The 20,217-nt window shown below is 44.8% G+C and overlaps 1 protein-coding gene across 1 annotated transcript; it reads left to right on the top strand.

Annotated features, from left to right (window-relative positions):
- The first annotated feature begins 2,073 nt into the window (after nucleotides 1–2,073).
- Nucleotides 2,074–19,820, top strand: SLC9A8 (solute carrier family 9 member A8). The gene is made up of 16 exons (XM_030232227.2): nucleotides 2,074–2,142; nucleotides 2,771–2,949; nucleotides 3,248–3,328; nucleotides 5,311–5,369; nucleotides 7,639–7,722; nucleotides 8,632–8,733; nucleotides 9,537–9,571; nucleotides 10,136–10,279; nucleotides 11,515–11,653; nucleotides 12,808–12,913; nucleotides 13,070–13,186; nucleotides 13,919–14,001; nucleotides 15,131–15,242; nucleotides 15,664–15,884; nucleotides 16,971–17,117; nucleotides 18,326–19,820. The coding sequence occupies exons 1-16, from the start codon at nucleotides 2,135–2,137 to the stop codon at nucleotides 18,455–18,457; spliced, it is 1,749 nt and encodes a 582-aa protein (XP_030088087.2). The 5' UTR covers nucleotides 2,074–2,134; the 3' UTR covers nucleotides 18,458–19,820.
- Nucleotides 19,821–20,217: the final 397 nt, after the last annotated feature.

The following is a 20,217-nucleotide window of genomic DNA, read 5'->3' as shown; positions in this document are numbered from 1 at the left end:
ACAGTATTCACAAAGAAATTTCCTGTTTCATCAGCTTAAGTGCATCTCATTCTGGATCAAGCTTCATTATTTATGGATGAAGTGTTGCTCAGAATCTGTACTCCAGCATATGATGAAAACTGAGATCAAAAAGCAGAAGTGCCTGAGTTTCTGATGTGTTGGAGGCCTGCAGTCCCACTGTTTCCAAGTGGAGGAAGATGTGCACATCACTCTGGAAATCAGCTTGCAGCACTTTGCAAAGAGCCAGTCTCATTTTTCACTGGCACCTGTGAGCTCTGAGTCAGCCCGTGAGCTGTGCCTCGGCTGAAGCCATGCACCCTGTCCCCAGTGCTCCTGGGTTGTAAGGGATGAGTTAAAGCAGATGGGATTAGCAAACTGCCGATCATCGGAAATTAGCCAGTGTGGAAAAAACCCCTTGGTCAGAACTGTGGTAAGACTATCTAAGTAGGTCACAACAAAACCACATCAGATGAGAAAAGGAGGTCTAGGTTCAGGCTGTCAACATGAAACCAGACATTTTCCAGCTCTGCCCTGCCAGTTACACAGAGAAAAACAACTACTGTCCTAGTCACTGGTTTTAAAATTCAGGCATGTTCATACCTATTCAGGAGGCTTTCACTTTTAAGTAAATGAGTGTCAGTGTCATAAATCTGAAATTTCATTTGATTAAGGTCACAGCTGATACTTCAGAGGGCCTTTAAAATAATCTGAGGTACTCAATAAGTGTGTTTGTACAGCTCCCCTTTTATTTCCTGAGCAAGTCAGACCAGAAATCAAAGAAATGCATGTAATGCTGTGATACTCTGTCCCATGTCCCTGTCAGCCCAGCAACTTGAACTTGCACTGGAATCACAGATGGACAGATGGACGGATGGATGGATGGATGGATGGATGGATGGATGGATGGATGGATGGATGGATGGATGGATGGATGGATGGATGGATGGATATCCTCAACTGACTTTATAAGCAGAAAGGTGTTAATTAGCATTATTTTCCAGGATGCACAGGAGACTTTAGAGACCCAACCCCAGCAGCAACCTGGGCCAGGAGGGCATTTGAACTTAAACCAGATAAAGCTGGTCTAAATTTTATTTTAATTTGCTGATTAAAATTTTTAATTAATTACTCACTGCTATTTTAATTCAAGTGCATTTTTATGCTGTTTTTGAGGCAGTGGCCTTCTGATTCAGCTCAGTGGGATGTGTCTGGGCTTCGCTGCTGCGGTAGGGCCAGGCTGCGGCTGGAGGTGGGAGCCGTGGCCAGCCGTGCCGTGCCCCGGTCAGCTCAGCCGGCGGGAAGGGTTCCGGCAGGTGAACGTGTCTGATCGGAACACCAGATTCCACTTCTGCCCCCGCACCGCAGAGCAGGCCTGGTGGGACACTTGGCGGGCATTTCACCCTGGTGTCCAGAGCGCCTCAGAGCCAGCCTGTGCCACTGTGACCGCAGTGGTGGCTCTGCGGACGGGGAGCACTGGTGGCTCTGAGGGACAGGACAGGATGGCAGCTCTGGGGACAGGGAGCGATGGTGGCTGTGAGGGACAGGGAGCGATGGTGGCTCTGGGGACAGGGAGCACTGGTGGCTCTGGGGACAGGGAGCGATGGTGGCTCTGGGGACAGGGAGCACTGGTGGCTCTGAGGGACAGGACAGGATGGCAGCTCTGGGGACATGGAGCGATGGTGGCTGTGAGGGACAGGGAGCGATGGTGGCTCTGGGGACAGGGAGCACTGGTGGCTCTGAGGGACAGGACAGGATGGCAGCTCTGGGGACATGGAGCGATGGTGGCTGTGAGGGACAGGGAGCGATGGTAGCTCTGGGGACAGGGAGCACTGGTGGCTCTGAGGGACAGGACAGGATGGCAGCTCTTGGGGACATGGAGCGATGGTGGCTGTGAGGGACAGGGAGCGATGGCGGCACTGCAGCCGCTGCCCCCGCCGGCAGGGGGCGCCCCAGGCGCCGCCGCCCCGGCGCGCGCGGAGCGGGAACGGCGCCGTGCCCAGCGCGCGCCGCCGGTGGCGCGCGCCCGCAGCCGCCCCCGCGGCCGTTCCGCCGCCGCCGCGCGCGGCCGGACGTGCCCGCCCGAGCGCCGGAAGCGGCGGCGCGCGGGGCGCCGTGGGAGCGTGAGCCCGGCAAGATGGCGGAGTGAGTGCGGGGCGACGGGGGCGGCCCGGGGCTGCGGGCCACGGTCGTGCCGCGCCATGCCGTGCCGTGCCGTGCCGCGCCGCGCCGCGCCGTGCCGTGCCGCGCCGTTCCGTTTCATTCCGCGGCGTGCCGGCCGGGATCGGTCGCGCTGCAGGGCACGGGAGGGCTGTGCTGTGCCATGCCCGGCGGGGGTGCCCGACCCCTCAGCAGCGGCTCGCGGTGCCGTGCCGTGCCGTGCCGTGCCGTGCCGTGCCGTGCCGTGCCGTGCCGTGCGGTGCGGCCCGAGGGCCCCGCGCGGTGCCGAGCGCTCGGTGCCGGAGGCGGCGGTACCGGCAGCGCGGTTGTTGCCGTGCCCAGCCGGGTGCGCGGTCATCCCTCGGGCCGGGCTCTGGCTGCAGGGCGCGGTGGGCGCTGCGCTGCGTGAGGCGCTCAGCAATAGCCAGCTCCCCGAGCAGGCGCTGCCCGTGTTCGTCTCACGGGACTGCTTTTAAATAACACGCACCGTGAGGCGCTGGTCACCGGTGCGAGTTCCGTGTGGTCTGGCGGCGGGTTGCTGTGTGCATATCTGTGCTGGGCTCTGTCGTGCTGCTCCCATCCAGTATAATCACATATTGCATTATCCTGACAGGTCTGCAAACGCCACCCGCGAAGTCATCAATGCCACTCTCCACACTATGCTGGCTGCTACTACCAAGTTGGTGGCCCCTACACCTCCCAAGCCCATCCTTCCAGTTCAGACTGGAGTCCAGGCACAGCAAGAGGAACAGTCTAGTGGCATGACGATTTTTTTTAGTCTTCTTGTTATAGGTGAATGATGAACTGAAAGTCTGTTAATCTCTGTAGTCTGTGTCTGAGGACATAGGCCAACTCAAAATGGTTTATTTCTCCTCTGGTTCTCTGAGAAGTGGGATTTTGCACAGGTACAGGGGTTTAGAACATTTACAACGGTGGAAGCCACTGCTTACACTGGTGCTTCTTGGTTTATTGTCAAAGTGAAGTCTACTAAATCATTAGAAGTTTGCTTGTGTGTTTTAAAAATACTACTTAAAAGTATATTTTACTCTTTTCCAACACTCCTGAATTTCCATTTTTTTTCCCTTCACAGCTATTTGCATCATATTGGTGCATTTACTGATAGAATACCGGCTTCATTTTTTACCAGAGAGTGTGGCTGTTGTTTCCTTAGGTGAGTAGCCATGACATTTTTATGCTGGATTTAATCCAGGGACTGTCAGTAGTGTGCACTGGAGATAATGCTCCATTGTGTGTTAGCCATCACTAGAAAGATACAGCACACTGGATGCAGTGAAGAAAACTAGTAATTCTCAGAGCTGAATGGATGGAAGAGATAAAGAAATGAGCATAAACGCAAAGACTGGCCCAGGAAAGTGACCCTCTGGTCCTGGTAATGCTCTGCACCATTTCAAGTATCCAGTTTTGCCAGCAGTGCATGAAGTGAGGTGTGTTCTGTTCTGACTTGTAAATTTAGCAGATCCTCTCAGGAAGTCATCGAAGGCTAATAAAAGTGGCAGCAGAGAAGAGAGATATGATTTTCACAAGTGTTTTTCCTCCCATTGTCTAAGCTGCTCAGAAGCTTCTGGCATGTTTTCTAGAGGGTGTGTCCCTCCTGGTGGACAGGGTGTGAGTGCATTCTCTGAGGCTGGATTTTGATCCTCATCCTTACAGTTGCTGGAATTTTGTTGGTAAAAATAGTTTCCAGAAATGTTTTTTCTCTTTGATTTGAGTTTTAATGTGTTCTCAAGAAAAGTAAAGGTTGGTTGCAATAAGAAAATGCCTGTAAAATTTTCCAAAAAATGAGGTATAGATTAACTGTTACAGACTTACCCTTCTAATTAGCCCCTTGACAAAACTGACCTGCCTGATTTAATAGAAACAGTTGATCTAAACCTGCATTCATTCATTTAGTAATAAAAAAAGAGTAGTTTGTAAATGCATGTGGCATGTGAGTGGCTGTATCTGCATTCTGTCCTTCAAAAAACAGCAGACCTTTGATGTTCCTTCATTTATGTTTTCCTCTTCCTTTCCATAGGAACCATTTCATGGAACAATGATTTCTACCCTCTGGGACGAATGCCTTCCCAGATTTTTGTATAAAGGAAGGCTTAGGCCTCTTGGCTTTGTGTGTGTGACACATCCATCAGCAGTAATCCATGTGATTCTGTTTGTGAGACTCTTTTGTTAGCTACAGCATGAGAGGAGGTCTCATGAGTTACAGAAAAGCACACTTAACATGAGTTACAGGAAAGCATACTTCAGGCTTCTCAGACACTCTGTACCTTTCATTTGGAGTATTTGGCTTCTGTTCCAGTGTTTGACTGTGAAGTCTCCATTCTGTAAATTATAAAACACAACCATGCAGAAGCACAGATCTGAAATCTGGTTGAAGACAAGTTCCCTATAACTACTTGAAAACAATTAATGACAGTTCATGAGTTATCTTTGTGACTTCCAGAAGAAATCTTGTTACAGTTTTATGTTTGAAGATGTATGGGAGGAAAGAGTGCTATAACTTTTAACCACTGAGTTTGCAGCAGCCTTGGTAAAATTCTATCTTCTGTATTCACATTATTTCTACATGACTTAAACAGTGTGTAATTCATTTGGAAAATAGTTCTGACAGGATCTCCACCCTGATCAGAGTTTGTTGCCTTCTTCATTGCCAGAAAGTGCTATGATTTCATTCAAACAAAATTCACTTCTGTGGAGAAGACTGATTTCATTTAAGCTGCTTTAACTGCAGATAGTATTGAAGTGACATGAAGCACAGATGCCTAACTCATAACTTCCTGATTCTTCAGCAAGAAAGGTGAAATTTCATTTGAGTGCAGCTTAGATGAGAAGTGTTTTTGAGTAGATAAGCCTGTTATCTTTCTGAGCCAGTGAGCATCACACTCTCAGTAGGTCTGTTTGGAGCTGGGATATCCCAAGAGACAATCTGTTGTGCAGGGAAACTCTGCAGTTATGTAATGTATTGGAGACTGGGTATTTGGGGATTAAACCCAAAACCACTCAGTATTTTCATGGTTTAGGAATGAAACTAACTTGCTGCACTATGTTTTGCCTTGTTTTCACTTCTAAAACTTGGAGAGCTGATAAACAGTGACACATTTTGTTGCTATTTTAGAATGTTTTCTTATTCTCTCCTAGGTATCCTTATGGGAGCTTTTATAAAAATCATAGAGGCTCAAAAGCTGGCCAACTGGAAGGTATAGTTGTAACAATTCATTTTTAATTGTAGAAAAATCCCTAAATCTTACGAAAAAGGTTTTGTAATACTTGATGTTTTAGAGGGCAGGTCCTGGCAGAAGTTTCTCCAAGAGCTGAAGTCTCCAGCAAAGCAAGGATTCTCCTACTGTTTATCCACATTCCTCTACACTATTCCTGCTTTAATTTAAAATCTTGCAGCATTTAAACTATGATTTTGTTTCGCAGCACTGAACAATTTATTAAATCAGTGAACTGATTGAAGTCACAGTGATTTGAATTGCCAGTTCTAAACAGAATTAATATCAGCCAGCTGAACATCTTGGTCTGAGTAGTGAATTTTAATCCTAGCTTGCAATTTTATATTTCTTGGCAGTTATTGCCCTAAAGGAAGATCTTTTTCTCCTTAGTTGAAGTACATTAAAATGCACACATTTTCAATCTGATGTAGCTTTTGAACTACATATTATACTTTGTTTTTTTGTCAGCTAACTACGCTGCTTCTTTGTACACTTGTTGAAACAATTACATAGCTCAGCAGTTGTGTTGAAATATTTCATTTTTACATATGAAGTCATTAGAAGCAGTGGGGGCTGCAGTAGTTAGTGCTTTTTCGTTCATGATTTCTGTCAGCTGGATTTGACTTAAAATTGAAAATCAGTTAAATCACAACATCAGCATTTTAAATTAGTTTCTTATGGATTAAATAAAATAATCTGAGTAAGATCATGCATGTAAGAAGGAAAAAGAAATCTTCATGCTCTGACTGGAGCACTTGTTCTCTAAACTCGGCAAATCCTGATCACAACTGATGAATTACGTGGGGGTTTTCTGGGAAGTGTTGGTCACATCTTGGGAGGCACTGGGGAGCTGTGCTTGTTTGTGTTGTCAGCCAGGGTGGAAGGCCACAGGTATCACATTATTATTTTTTTAATTGAGTTATTTTCACTGTAATAAAGCTTAGGTTTTAACATCGGGTGTTGTAATGTTAGATCAATAATTATGGACCTTATTACATGGTTATAAATGGTTCTGAGTTTATTAAATACTTTTTGTTTATCTGATAAGATAAAAAATGAAATATTTAACTGCAGACTATATCCCTGTACAAAGCAAGTCATGGATCATATCCCTGCCCTGAAAACTTTGCTCTGTGATTTCTAGTGATCACACCTCACCAAGAGTTCACTCAAGTTCGCCGCTAGGACCTTGTGCTTGCTGGTAGTTCTTGGCTAGCACAGCTGATGGTTTATTTTCCTCTGCTTCCATGCAGCACAAACACAGCCCTTCCTTTCCATTGTTCTCAGTTCCTTGTCCAGCTCTGTTTCAGGTTTTTATGGAGTGCAGGCTGGGCTCTGTGGCTTTGTTGAGGTGCTGTGCTGTGCTGACAGGAGCAGGCAGTGCCAGCCATCCACTCCCAGGGCTGTGTGCTCTGTGCACCCCCACGGGCTGCAGCGTTTCAGCCCAAAGGATGAGTTTTGTTTGCTAAGCCCCCCAGATCCTTTAAGATGATTATCACTGGTGCAGGCAGGAATGAGACTTTAAAGAGATGAGTACCTCTGCTCTGCCAGCAGAAAAACCAGGGTGCCAGGCTGGGGGTACAGCATGAACAGTGTTAGCCAGGGGATGAGATAAGTGACAAAGACTGAGGGCACAAAAAAATAGCATCTTACCTCATGGTGGGTTCCATTTATATCACTGTGATGACAAAAAGGAACCTTCAGAATAGTACCATTCAATTCAGGCAGAAATTACATTTGCTGAGAAGAATCCAGCCTCAGGCCCCTCAGGTGGTGTGTCACCTGAGCCTGGTCACCTGCAGGAGCACTGGGCTGATGATGTGATTTTCTTGTCAGGTGATGAGTTTTCCAGTGAGACTGCTTGGTCCCAGTTAACCTGTTCTGTTCAAACAGTGGCCAAGAGGTCACTGTTCCTTGGCAGTCCTTACAGATTTCCAGACTCTCAGATAAAGTGGGAATACTCTTTGTGGAACTGGAAGATTTTTCCTTTACCATAAATAACCTGTTTTCTGTGCAGCTTTTTTTGGAGACAGTAATTTAAAATAAGTAACTCCTAATTTTCTATCACTGGGTTGAAAAAGAACAATAGAAGTAGCAGCCCTGGAATAGTCTACTGTTCTTCAGTCATTATAAGAAGGGAGAAAGATTTCTCATTTTCCATCTCTATTTTTAAATAGCTTTTCTTTTGGAAGATTTGATGTTATTTCAACAATTATGATATCCCTGAAATTATAATGATTTTTTTTTTCAGGAAGAAGAAATGTTTCGTCCAAATATGTTTTTTCTGCTTTTGCTTCCACCTATTATATTTGAATCTGGATATTCACTGCACAAGGTCAGTCCCTGCCAGACACTCATTTTGGATGTTTTGTTTGGAACAGATTCTGCTTTTAGTTATCTCCATGAAGCTTAGCATAATTGCAATAAATTCCATTATATTAATCATTAGGGAATTGAGAGTGCAAAATTTAAACCTCTTCAACCCAGAGTGCAGAGCGTAGCTTGTTGCTGATAACTGAGTGCTGGCAAGGTGTGGGGTGCAGCACAGACAAGGTTTTCCTTGGCTGGAGAGGTTCTTACCTCACCAGAGCTGTACAAGGGCTGCTGTGAAGAGAAGTGGGAAAGGTGGAGTCACTCCACAGCTGAAGAAGAGGAAGGTGTGTGTAAGGTTGTGACCCTTGCCTGGGGGCCCGTGTTCCATGGCCATTTCTTACAGCTCTCCTCCTGGCCGGGGGGCTTTGGTGCTCCCTTGTGCAGCCCCTCTGCTCCAGCTGTGCTGCAGAGAGGGAGGGAACAGTGGCCATGGTGATACCAGGGGCTGCTACCAACACTGGGGGCCTTCTCATACAAAATCTCAAGAAATGGACTAGCAACTGGGAAGTGTACAAGCCTTTTTTCACATGCCCTGTCTCCAGCAGAGGGATTAACTTACACTTCTGCCAGGTGGGAAATATGTCTTAAATGCTGGTGAATATCCAGCTGTCTGCCTGAGGATTGGGTTCTTGTTATGGTGCCAGCCAGGGAATCAGTCCTGGGATTCAGAGGAATTGCTGTTGTCCTCAGGAGAGCAGCAGTGTCTCTAGGCAGATGGTGTGGATGTGTGTCCTGGAGTGCCTGGAACCAAATTGAGCCTTTGTGATCGTAAACCCAGTTGTGAGTTAGGATCTAATTAAATGGAAACCCAAACATGAGTTTTCCCTCAAGCCATTTGTGCTAATTTACTTATTTTATTACTGTGTTCCAGGGTAATTTTTTTCAGAACATTGGTTCCATCATTCTGTTCTCAGTATTTGGCACTGCAATATCAGCTTTCATTGTAGGTGGAGGAATCTATTTCCTGGGCCGGGTAAGACTTTCTGCTTTGAAGCACTCAAGTTTATCTGGCTTGTTGTTTGAAAGTCCCTTTTTCAAGAGCAGACAAATAGAGTGAAAGTGAATTCCTGGGTCACAAAGTGCAGTTCTCTGCTCTCACAAAGGCAGTGTTACACACCCCCTTCCATGGATACTGCTGGAGAGGCTGTGGCGTCTCCCTCCCTGGAAGTACTCAAGAGCTCTCTGAACACAGTCCTGGGTAACACAATCCTGGTGTTCCAAGGGCCCTGTGCAGCTGGAGGGGTGGGGTAGGTGACCTCAGGGGTCCCTTCCAACCTGAGCCACTCCGTGACACAGCGTGTGTCGTGGGAAAAGCAATTAAGACTTGAGTTTTACTTTTTTCTAACTTCCACAATCTTCCTGTTGGAAGGCTGTTCCAAAACCTGCGTTCTCTAGAGCCATCTTATATTCTACAATATTTTTTTTTTTTTTGCTTCTGTGGTGTTTCCCATTGGTTAGATGTAGACACAGATATTTATCTTTTCTCTCGGACTGCATTCTGGAAGGCCAAGCATTGTATACTTTCCTCTTTGCCACTTAGATTTCTCCTCCTCTGAATGTCTTGGTTACTCTGCTCACCTGACTCTGCTCCAGTTCCCTGATCTTGGGTGAACAGAATTGTAGCAGCAGATTACAGTGGGAGGGCAGTGTTAAACTGGACCACATAACTACTGTGAATTTTTCTTCTTAATGAACTCAGGATTTGATGAATAGTTTGTTTTTTAAGAAAGAAGAACACTGCAGTTAATTGTAATTATGTTCTACCTATTCTTTCAGGCTGATGTAATTTATAAACTCAACATGACAGACAGGTAAGCTCTTGGGGAAATGGTGTAGTATATGAAATAAAGCTTTCTTCAAGATAGCTGCAGGTGGGAAATGCTCTAGAGTTGGCCATCTCTTTTGGTCATTGTTTAGACTGCTGAGATTCAACACTGTATATGAAACTAAGAAATAGATGGAACACTTCTATACCCTGTTTATTACACCCTCATTTCCAAATAGTGTTGTGTTATGTTTCATTATTTTGCATTCTAGTCTGTTCTGTTCTGTGCTCAGTGATTTCTTGAGAGAGATACTGGGTATTTTAACCAAACTTTAAGATTTGTTGATTAGCTGGTGTTATTAATATATGTGATAAGGGTATAACTTCCTTTTCCACATCCTCTCTTAAAAGACAGAATAAGTTTTTCAGCATCAATAATGTAAATTTTTCAAGAACTTGGCAAGTGGCCAAGTTCTTATGACTGGAAGGAAAGTACTTTCTTATCTCTGTGTAGAAACTGTAACACAAATGAGCTTTGTTACTGTTCTTCATGGAAGTTACTTCATGGAAGTTTTTCTTTCATCTAGTTTCCTCTTTTGTGTTCTCCCAGTTTTGCATTTGGCTCTTTAATATCTGCAGTTGACCCTGTGGCTACTATTGCCATTTTCAATGCCCTCAATGTGGATCCTGTGCTTAACATGTTGGTTTTTGGAGAAAGTATTCTCAACGATGCAGTCTCAATTGTCCTGACCAAGTAAGTACACTGGAGCCACACGTGTTTATGGGAACAGTCACTACATAATTTGCTGTTAGTTTTTTTGGTCTACAGTTATTCTTCCACCTTCCTTTGGAACACATGGTGTGTTTCAGGTGTAAGGCTGAATCCTGAATGGTGCTTCTGTGTAAAAAGCAATCCATGACATGAACTGCACGGGCAGGGTACAGTAAATGTCCCCTCAGTGCCTTATCTCACTGACCCTGGATAATTGATTCTTTCTAATCCCATTCATTATCAGCTCTCTTTGCATCAAAGGGTCCTGGCAGCAGGAGCCCCACGTGTCACCTGTCAGGCACAGCAATATTCCCCTTCCCAGAGCTGCTCTGTCTCTGTGCCATTGGCTGGTGCCCAGAGTGCCACTGTGGCTGGGGAGCAATACAGCATGTCCATGCAGTGGGGTTGTGTTTGTGTTGGGGCTACAGGAAAGAGGAACTTCCAGAATCCTTATCTTTTGCCTGTGATAATTCTTTGGGGCTGACAGAGTAAAGAATGGATAGAAATGTCTTCATCTTATTGCTGAAGCCAATAGATGTGACTGTGAATGTCTAGAAGGAACAGCTGTGCCAAGCACGTAGTGATGTCAGAGTAATTTTCTAATGGAATAATTGCTTTTATTACAGTTGGGGTGCTTTCAGGGAAAATACTGAAGGCTAAAAGCAGCCAAAAGAAGCACTAGCTAGAATCTGTGTGTTCTTTGCACAGAATTTTCATTAAATATATTCCTGAAATTCAATGAGGTTTCTCCCCTTTCCTGTTAAGCGCTGCTTTGTTTTCTTTCAGTGACCTTCTTGTCTCTCATCCACACTTAAATATTTGATGAGCGTTCTTCCTGTTCATTTGTTCTTCTCAGAGGATCACATGAGTTTTTAGCACTGTAAAATGTGTTTTCTTTTCCTTCTCGGAGTTTGAACATTGTTTTCAAATCCTGGGCACCACCATAGCCTATTTACGCCATTCTGGGATTCTTCAGAGGAGCAATGCTGGATTTTTAGCAGAATTAGGTTTCCCTTTGGGGATTACACTGAGCCTTGATTTAATGTCTTTTGACATTCCTCTTGTTATATATATCACAGTAAAAGCCTTTTAAGAGTGGTAGCAACAAAGAAAGGGGAGTCTTTTTTGTTGTTATGCTCAAAAGATGTTTGATATTTTTGGATCCAGGCTTAGAATGTATAACCATTTCTTTTTATTTCTCTTTTAATTGTATCTAGCACAGCAGAAGGTTTGACAAGGGAAAATATGTCAGATGTAAGTGGATGGCAAACCTTTCTACAGGCGCTGGGATACTTTCTCAAGATGTTCTTTGGCTCTGCAGCACTTGGCACACTTACTGGTCTTATTTCTGCATTAATATCCTTTTTCAATTCTGGTGATATAGATGTATACATTGGTGAACTGCAAAATCCTAGTAGTATTTTTCTTCCCATCTTCTCCAGCATTTCTTAGAGGATATTTCTTATTAGACATTATTTTGGTTTTATGTTAGTGTGCATGGGAGTGTATTAAAAGTGGCATCAAATTTTTATGAACATAATTAAGGTCTGAAATGTTGTATAATAGCTTATGTGCATTGGAGTGTTATAAGATATGGTAATTGTTTTGTAAATTCAAAATATATTAATTCCATTTCAATACCAATCCATTTTAACAAGCATATGGCTTCTTTTTTACATACATAAAACAGTTAATTAAAAAGAAAAAAAAGCTGCTTTTCCCAGGGGCCTTTGAGTCAGCCCAGCTCGTTTGTCCCTGTGGATCATGTGCAGGCAGCTGAATGCAGACACTGTTCTGTTTGGATTTACCCTGGGTTATATTTTGCCTCTTCCACTTCCATGAATTGGTTGCTAAACAACCCAGGAGGGGCTCTGCTGAGATCAGGAAGGCTGTTAGCTGTAGCTCAGACACCTTTGTTACTTCTTGGGCTCTGACTTCACTGTGTGAGCTCTGGGCTGTACAGCTCTACTTGTATCAGCTGGGACACACTGCCAAACACTTGGTTTGTAAACAACAGGAAGAGAATGTTTGATTAAATACAGACTTATTTCCCCTTTTGGTTCATCAGCCTAATTCAAAAACTTTGAAATTATTCCATACATCACAACAAAAGAGGGAGACAGATGTTCAACAATTCTTTGACTCATATCTAAATTATACTAAGTCAAAGAGAAAAGCAGCTTGTTTGCTCTTTAGAGTTACTTGTGTCTCAAAAGTATTTGACTTACCTGTTGTTACCAGTATTGTAGAGCACATCAATAAGAGATCTTTTTCTGACTCTAGCTCTGTCTTCTGACAGACTTGTAGCAGCAGTAGCTTCTATAAGAAACATTCCCCTCATAAGAAATTACTAATCTTTCCATACTTGAGTTGAAGGCCAATATGTAGATTTTATTGGCTATTCAGTAGAGAAGTACATTAAGCATAATCATTGTTTTGTAACAAACACATCAAAATATTTCTTTGGTTTATTTTTTAATTTACTTTTTCCATAACATTTCTGTGTGTACGTACTAAAGCACATTGATTTAAGGAAGACACCTTCCCTAGAATTTGGGATGATGATTATCTTTGCTTACCTTCCTTATGGACTTGCAGAAGGGATCTCACTCTCAGGTGAGAGCAAAATGAGTTCTGACCACACGGTTTGATACATTAAAATATTTGTATTGCTGGAGAAGCAGGTTTTGCCTTGTGAGAAGATTACTCTGGAGGGTCTCAGCAGTAAATCCTTGCAGAGTCTTGTGCTAACTGCCACGTTCTTGCCCACAGGTATCATGGCAATCCTGTTCTCTGGCATCGTGATGTCTCACTACACACACCACAACCTGTCCCCAGTGACACAGATCCTGATGCAGCAGACACTCAGAACTGTGGCTTTCATGTGTGGTAGGTGCTGCCTGCTATTAAATCTAGTATTAATCCTTGAAAATTTCACTTGCATGGAACTGTGATTCTCTGGGAGCAGCAGAGGTGTGAATATACATCCAGGCATTTGTGTGTCCATGGTCCTTGTCTTTAAGAGAAGAATTCCCGAGAGTGGAGGCTGGAAGGCACTCAAAAGTCACCTTTCCTGCCACACTGGATAAAACATGCAGTAAATCTCTCTCCCATCCTGCAGGCCCCTGCTAAGATTTGCCATAAGATTGATGGCCAAATAGACATCTCTGACTTGTGTGTTCCTCTAGTCTGTTTTTAGTTCTAGGAGATGGGGTTGAGTGGTATTTTTTAATGTTTTTTAGTATAAAAAGCTACTTGCAAAAACAGTAGCTTCACATATGGAGGTTTTTGGAAGTAATGGTACAAGCAGCTCAGTCCTAGAGCCTTTCCAGTTCTTCTTGCAAACCAAACTTTGAAGAAATTACATGTGCCTGCCTTACAAATATGTCCCTGATTTCTGGGGGCTGCCGTGAATGAATTCTGTATTGTTTGCAGGAGGATGCAGTGTGATCAGGGAGTGGCTTTGCTGCAGAAGGAACTTAACCACTCCTTAGTGAGCACCAGCAGCTCTCCAGGGTTTGGTCAGGAAATCCCATTTTATGTACTCTATGTAGTAATTAATAACAGGAGTGGAAAAGGTTTTCTAGAATTGTTTATTTAAATGTGATTTCTCTTTTTCAGAAACGTGTGTTTTTGCATTTCTTGGCCTGTCAATTTTTAGTTTTCCTCACAAGTTTGAAATGTCCTTTGTCATCTGGTGCATAGTAGGTATTTACTTCCTTCCATATCTTTTTAGATGCATTTTTGGTATTGGGGAGGGGGAAACACCTTACAGTTGAAAGATTTTAGAATAATTGTTATGATTTATAGGTTTTTATAAAAAATTCTCTGACTCCTTTCCTAATTCTTTTGCCTTTAAACCCACTTCAGCGTGCCTTAGTGCAGTGACTCTGTGGATCACGTCTCACGTGGGGCTTGGCTGCACCTGTTGCCATTATAATGGTTTAATATCAGCATGAGAAGTGTGTTCCTCTTGCAGAGTGCAGGGAGGGCAGTGTGGGTCTGTTTCCAGCTGTGCACAGCAGTGTACACTGGCCCATTCAGTGCAGGGTTCAAGGGAAGGATTGTTATCTACAGCTTCCCCAGACAGGGCTATCAGCACAGGGAGCTGCTCTGCCTGCCCTGCACACAACTTCCCTATCTAATATATGTCTAAGGTGTGACACTTCCTTCTGGGTGGCACTGCTCTCTCAGGCGTGATGCAAATTGTGTAATTTTGGGGTGATTCATAAAGGAAAACAGCACAGCCCTTCAAGGATCCTGCTGACTAATTCTAGGATATTTACCTTATCAAGGTCTGTTTGTAGTGGAGCTTAAAAACAATGCTCTGAGAAAACCTTGCCTTTTTCTGAGTTAAAGTTTTCTCTGTGTTAATTGTTTGCCATTCAATCAATAGTCCCCTTTTTTTTCTTTTCTGCTCTCAAAAGTGTTGCTTCAGTGTGGGGTATGTTTCACAGCCATACCCAGGGACGTGTTGAGAAACAGGCTGACGTGTATTTGTTTGGCTCCTGGCCTTTCTGAGCAACTGGGCCACAGGAAGACAATAGAAATACCTTATTGCCTCTTGGCTGCTGCACCAAGGGAATGATTAAAGGAGCTGAACCGAGGAGCACTTTTACCCAAAGTACTTCTTGGTCTCCCTGGAATGTCTCCTGGGTTCCTTTATTTATTATAAGTAAAGCAACTTGGTCTCCTTCAGAGACAGGTCTGATTTAGCAGGCCTGCCTGTGAGCAAAAAGAGCATATTCCCCTTGCCCTGTAAAACCAGCTGCAACTGGGGCCTTGTGGATGTAACACACCAAATGGTCTTTTGCTTTTATTTCTGTTTTTCAGGTCCTGGTTCTCTTTGGTAGAGCAGTGAATATTTTTCCACTTTCCTATCTACTCAACTTTTTCCGTGATCATAAAATCACTCCCAAAATGATGTTTATCATGTGGTTTAGTGGTAAGTTAAAGCTCAGAATACTGAGAATCAGAAAAAATGTTTTATCTCTTTTATTGTGCGGCCCACTGGAGGAGGAACTGGTTTCTCATTGGTTGAGCAAAACTCAGCTAAATGTTCCGAAACCCAAGTGCAAGGAAATGTTCTCTTTCCTCTTTGTGCTGGAGGACTTTGCTCTGGTGAGCCCCACAAGAGCTTTTCTGCATGGAGGCTGCTTGTCTCTCTAGGCCCAGCAGCTTGACAGTCTGAACAACAGTGTCTGAAATGCTCAGACTTGTTCAGGGTGGCAGCCAAGTGGTAGGTGATGGGCACAGCACAGGATTGTGAGGGCCCTTTTGAGGGTGGAGAATTGCTGTTGGGCTCTCCGGGTGCTCAGGTGCTGCTGTTGTTGACTCTCCCTTGCTGCCCTGCTCTATCCCCTGAGGACTCCGTGGTGCCATTCCCTATGCCCTCAGCCTGCACCTGGGCCTGGAGCCCATCGAGAAGCGGCAGCTCATTGGCACCACGACCATCATCATTGTGCTCTTCACCATCCTGCTGCTGGGAGGGGGAACCATGCCCCTCATCAGGCTCGTGGACATCGAGGACTCCAAACCACGCAAGAGGAGCAAGAAGGACGTCAATCTTAGCAAGACAGAGAAGATGGTTTGTTTGGGGTTTCATTCACAGCATCACTGGGGTTTGGTTGGGGAGTTTTTTTCAGTTCAGACATTTTTCAGGACTAGAACATGTTTTTTTACTAAAAAGTAAGATGAAGGCAGTAGAAAAACCAAGGTAATAGGACAAAGCCAAGCATTCAAATTTTAAAATATCTCAAAGACAGAGTTTGGTTAGTGTTTATACAAAATATGTGTTTGGACAAGGGGAGCTCTTAATTCAATCCAATTACAGGTTGATCTATATAAATTAAAGTAAACCCTGGCAAAGCATAAAGCAGATTATAGAGGATTGAGTCATATACAGAGGGAAAGTAGTTGGTATAGTGTGAGATGGAAATTCATCATAAAAGGCAGATGGAAATTATTTTGAAAAATTCAAAGGCCATGAGAAGGTCATAACAATAGCCCCCCTCTGACTGGACTTTATTTTAAAGCAGTTTCTGGCAAAGCAAGAGATCTGACAAAGCCAAAAGCCACTCTGGAACCTCTTGTGCAAAAGATGAGAATAAAAAGTGTCACAGAACGTTTTTTCCTGTTTTTCTCTAAACCTTGAAGAGTATATATTACTCTTGAAGAGTATATACAGGGTATTGTTCTGGAGGATCTTAAGAACATTTTCTCTGTGCATGAGGTTGGTTGTAGTCTTTAGAATGACCTTGCACTGTCCATACAAGGAAGTGCAGGCAGAGTGCAGGGACAGGGCGTGTTTGACAGGGCTTGTTTTCAGTGGGACAATGACAGCAGTGCTGCTTGCTGGATTAAAGCATTGTCCAGCTCACAAGAGAAAACCTGAACAGTAGAAACCTGTTCTCAGCAAGAGTGACAAAACAAAACATGGAACATTAGAGGTCTTTTCCCTTTCAGCATGGAAAGGGAAGCTAAGTGGCTCTGGGATTCAATGGCTGAACAGACTCACAGTCCTAAGCCTTGCAAGGCTGGGATGGAGATCATTTCCATATTGTTCCAGCATGACAACTGGTTGTGACAAGGGAGACCACAGAGCAGGGGCTGAATCAAGGTGGTGGGATGATTGCCACTTCTCCGGGTTATTCCATTTTTGTGATTTTTCTAGGGAAACACTGTAGAATCCGAGCATTTGTCGGAGCTCACAGAGGAGGAATATGAAGCCCAGTACATAAAACGCCAGAACCTCAAAGGGTTTATGCGGCTTGATGTGGAGTATTTGAATCCTTTCTTCACCAGAAGACTCACACAAGAAGTAAGTCTTCCTTATTTTCTTGAGGAAGAGAAACTGCTTGAGGTGGTTGTTCTCAGTACCACACAGGGCTCATCGTGCAGCCATACGACTTTGTGGGGACAGTGGGACATCTGTGTATTGCTCATGCATCGAGAGAGCAGCTGTAATGAGCAGCTGCTCTGTAAGTTGGATTAAAAGAGCATCTCAGAGCTCCCCCACTTAAACTTGGTGCATGGATTTGCTGAACTCGCCTTTAATTGTGCAGGGAGCCATGAAGGGCATCAGGAGTCACTGGCTGCTAGAAAAAGCTGCTGCCACTCGGGCAGAGTTTTTAAAGAGCTGTCACACGCAGTTCCTGCCTCTTACTGTCAGTGGTCCTGTGACTTCTGGAGCTGTGCTGTTGCTGCAGAGTGCAGTTTGTGTCTTGGAAATAGGCACCAGCATTGCACCCTGTGCTTTCCAGACTGCTCACTTCCCAGAGACAAGGCTCTGGGGCTGTATATGCAAAACAACACCTGACAGTAACTTAACACTGAGTGCCCCCAAGGTGTAAATACTGTGCCTTTTTCACTCCCATGCTTCAGAAATCTGAGGCTCCTTAGTCAGAGAATTCACTGTTTTTCCAGTTTCCCATGGAAGCGTTTTGGCTGTGGAGTTAATAATTTTGTGTAAGTGCGCATTCCATCTTCCTAGCCTGCTCAAAAGTACTGTTTTTCCTCTTGTTTTGTACTTTTCAAAAGTACCATTTCAGCACTTTCCTACAAAAACTAGTAATTTATTGCAAAACCAGAAAGGAATCAAAAAACCAAAGTAAGCATCTGACTCGTAGTTGGTAGCCAAAAGCATAGGCTGCCATCCAGATTGCAACCAAAGGCTAGAAAAATAAGCATGTGAGTCACCATGGCTGGCCACAAGCTTCCCAGTGTTCCTGGGAGCACCAGGAGGAGAGTCCAAGCCAGGCCCTCCAGACAGCATTAGGATTGTTGAAACACACAGAGCAGGACTGTCTAGAGAGCACAGGTAAAAACACCCCTCACCAAAACTGTCATCTGTAGCAATAATTACTGGCTGAGCACTGATCAATGTTTTCTGTTGGGAAGCAGAGGGCAGTGCGTGCTCGGAGGGCAGGAGCAGGTGATTGCCCGAGGGCTGTGCCCAGCCCTGGCCCTGCAGCGCCCTGGCACAGCGCTGCTGCAGCAGGTGAAATGCTGTGCTTTGCTTTGCCCCAGGACCTGCACGACGGGCGCATCCAGATGAAGACCCTGACCAACAAGTGGTACGAGGAGGTGCGCCAGGGCCCCTCGGGCTCCGAGGACGACGAGCAGGAGCTGCTGCAGCAGAGCGGGGCCGGGGCGCGCTGAGCTCCGCGCGCCTGCCCGGGCCAGACTGCGCGGGAGCTGCTGAGCCAGGGCTGGGCTCCCACCTGTCAGTCCCGTGCTCCTTGTTCAGGTGAAACCCACAGCTCTGCTGTCGAAGGGAAACCCACAAGGGTCAGACGCTGGATGGGCTGAAGGAAGAACCTTTGCTCAGACTTCACTGCGTGGCAAATTCCAGGCAGCCCGATGAAGAGCAGAACCATCTGCCATGGAATGATGACATTGTTGATGAGGATGGGTTCTTCCCATCCCAAAACCTGCTGCGACCACACGCTGCAGGACAGGGCCTGTGTGTGGCTCTACAAAACAACAAATTGCACTTTACCTTTTATATATATGTATATATGTATATATATATGTATATATATACATATATATAAATATATTCATTCACAGCATGAAGAGTCTTGACAGTTTATACTGTGAATTTGTTTAGCACTAGTAAGGGAATCTGACTGGAGAAAACATATAATTTATGGGATTTGCACATTTTGAACCCAGAAAAGATGCATACCTTGACAAGAGCAGATGTTGCACATGCAGGGAATCACCGCTGAAAATGTAGTTTTGTCACTTAAGAAATCCTTGATTTCTGTTTTATGGGATTTTTTGGTTTTTATAGTAAGGGATCTGATCCACAGTACTGATTGTAGCATGGTTTTGGGGAAATGGGGGTCTGTGACACCACAGAACTGCATTTGAAATTGTAGTTTCTTTTCTTAGGCTAAAGCCAGTTGCAGTTGGGTTTCTGTAATTGGCAGTTGCTCCTTGCTGCCACTTTGGCTTCAAATCTTAGAAAAGAGCAGCTTCTGATTTGCCTCATTTATGAAGTGTCCCTAACACTCCACAATTCACCAGTGGAATTTTTAAGCTTCAGTGGAAGCAAAAGCAGGATGTACATGAGGAAAAAAAATCTAATCCAAGTACAGAAAGATTAACATTGCACGTGGCTGAAGCAGCCTCTGCTGGAAGTGCCAAACAGCTTCCATTAAGCTGTCCCATTTTTCTCTTCTGCTTACACTGTTTCAGAATCTGTGTTATCACTGCATTTGTTCTCCCTGGCCCAGCGTTTGCTCGGCCTTGCCAACACCTGAATGTGTTTGTTGCACATTTTCCATGGTGAGACATGCAGCAGTTTGCTCCCACTGCCAAATTCCTCCTTGGTCATTTGCATTTCCACTGTCAGGATGTGAATTACAGTTCAGCACCCAAATCTGACATGCAAATGCCCATGTTTGTTTCTGAAGATGTGAGACTTAGTTTTGGTCTGGTTTTGCTACTGAGTTTTTTAATCCACTGCTTACCTACTGTGAGAATAAAAGTTCAAGAATGTATTCAGAATCCTGAACCTGTTGTATGAGCAGTTTTTCAAAATACCACATCTTGTCCCCTGCTGCCCTTTCCCTGCCTGTGGAAAAGGCTCACTGCTTGTCCCAGAGCTGGGACACGCACAGCTGAGGCTGAGCAGGCAGTGAAAGCCATGGGTCCTTGTTTCATCCAAGGGGGATCTGTGTACACATCGGCCTTTTTGTCACCCTTCTAGACCTCAGCAGACTGAATTAAAGTTAAGTTACCCATCACTCCTACTGCGTTTCTCGCCTTTAAGCCCAGGAGCTGCTGGAAGGTGCCTGAGAGCCTCTCAGGGGTTCCGTGGTGGAGCTGCTGTTACCCCGGGGCTGGCACAATGCCTCAGTCCCGCTGCCGTGCCCGAGGGCCGCGGCTCCCGGCGGTTCCCGGCGGATCCC

This window comes from Serinus canaria, chromosome 20, assembly GCF_022539315.1.
Source record: "Serinus canaria isolate serCan28SL12 chromosome 20, serCan2020, whole genome shotgun sequence".
In the NCBI taxonomy this organism is placed as follows: domain Eukaryota; kingdom Metazoa; phylum Chordata; class Aves; order Passeriformes; family Fringillidae; genus Serinus; species Serinus canaria.
This window is presented reverse-complemented; position numbering and strand designations above follow the sequence as displayed.

Excerpts from the sequence above, each read along its gene's own strand:
- SLC9A8 (XM_030232227.2), top strand. Across the intron at positions 11,654-12,807 it reads CTGGTCTTATTTCTGCATTA|GTACTAAAGCACATTGATTT; the intron begins ATATCCTTTTTC and ends TTCTGTGTGTAC. Across the intron at positions 13,187-13,918 it reads AACTGTGGCTTTCATGTGTG|AAACGTGTGTTTTTGCATTT; the intron begins GTAGGTGCTGCC and ends TCTCTTTTTCAG.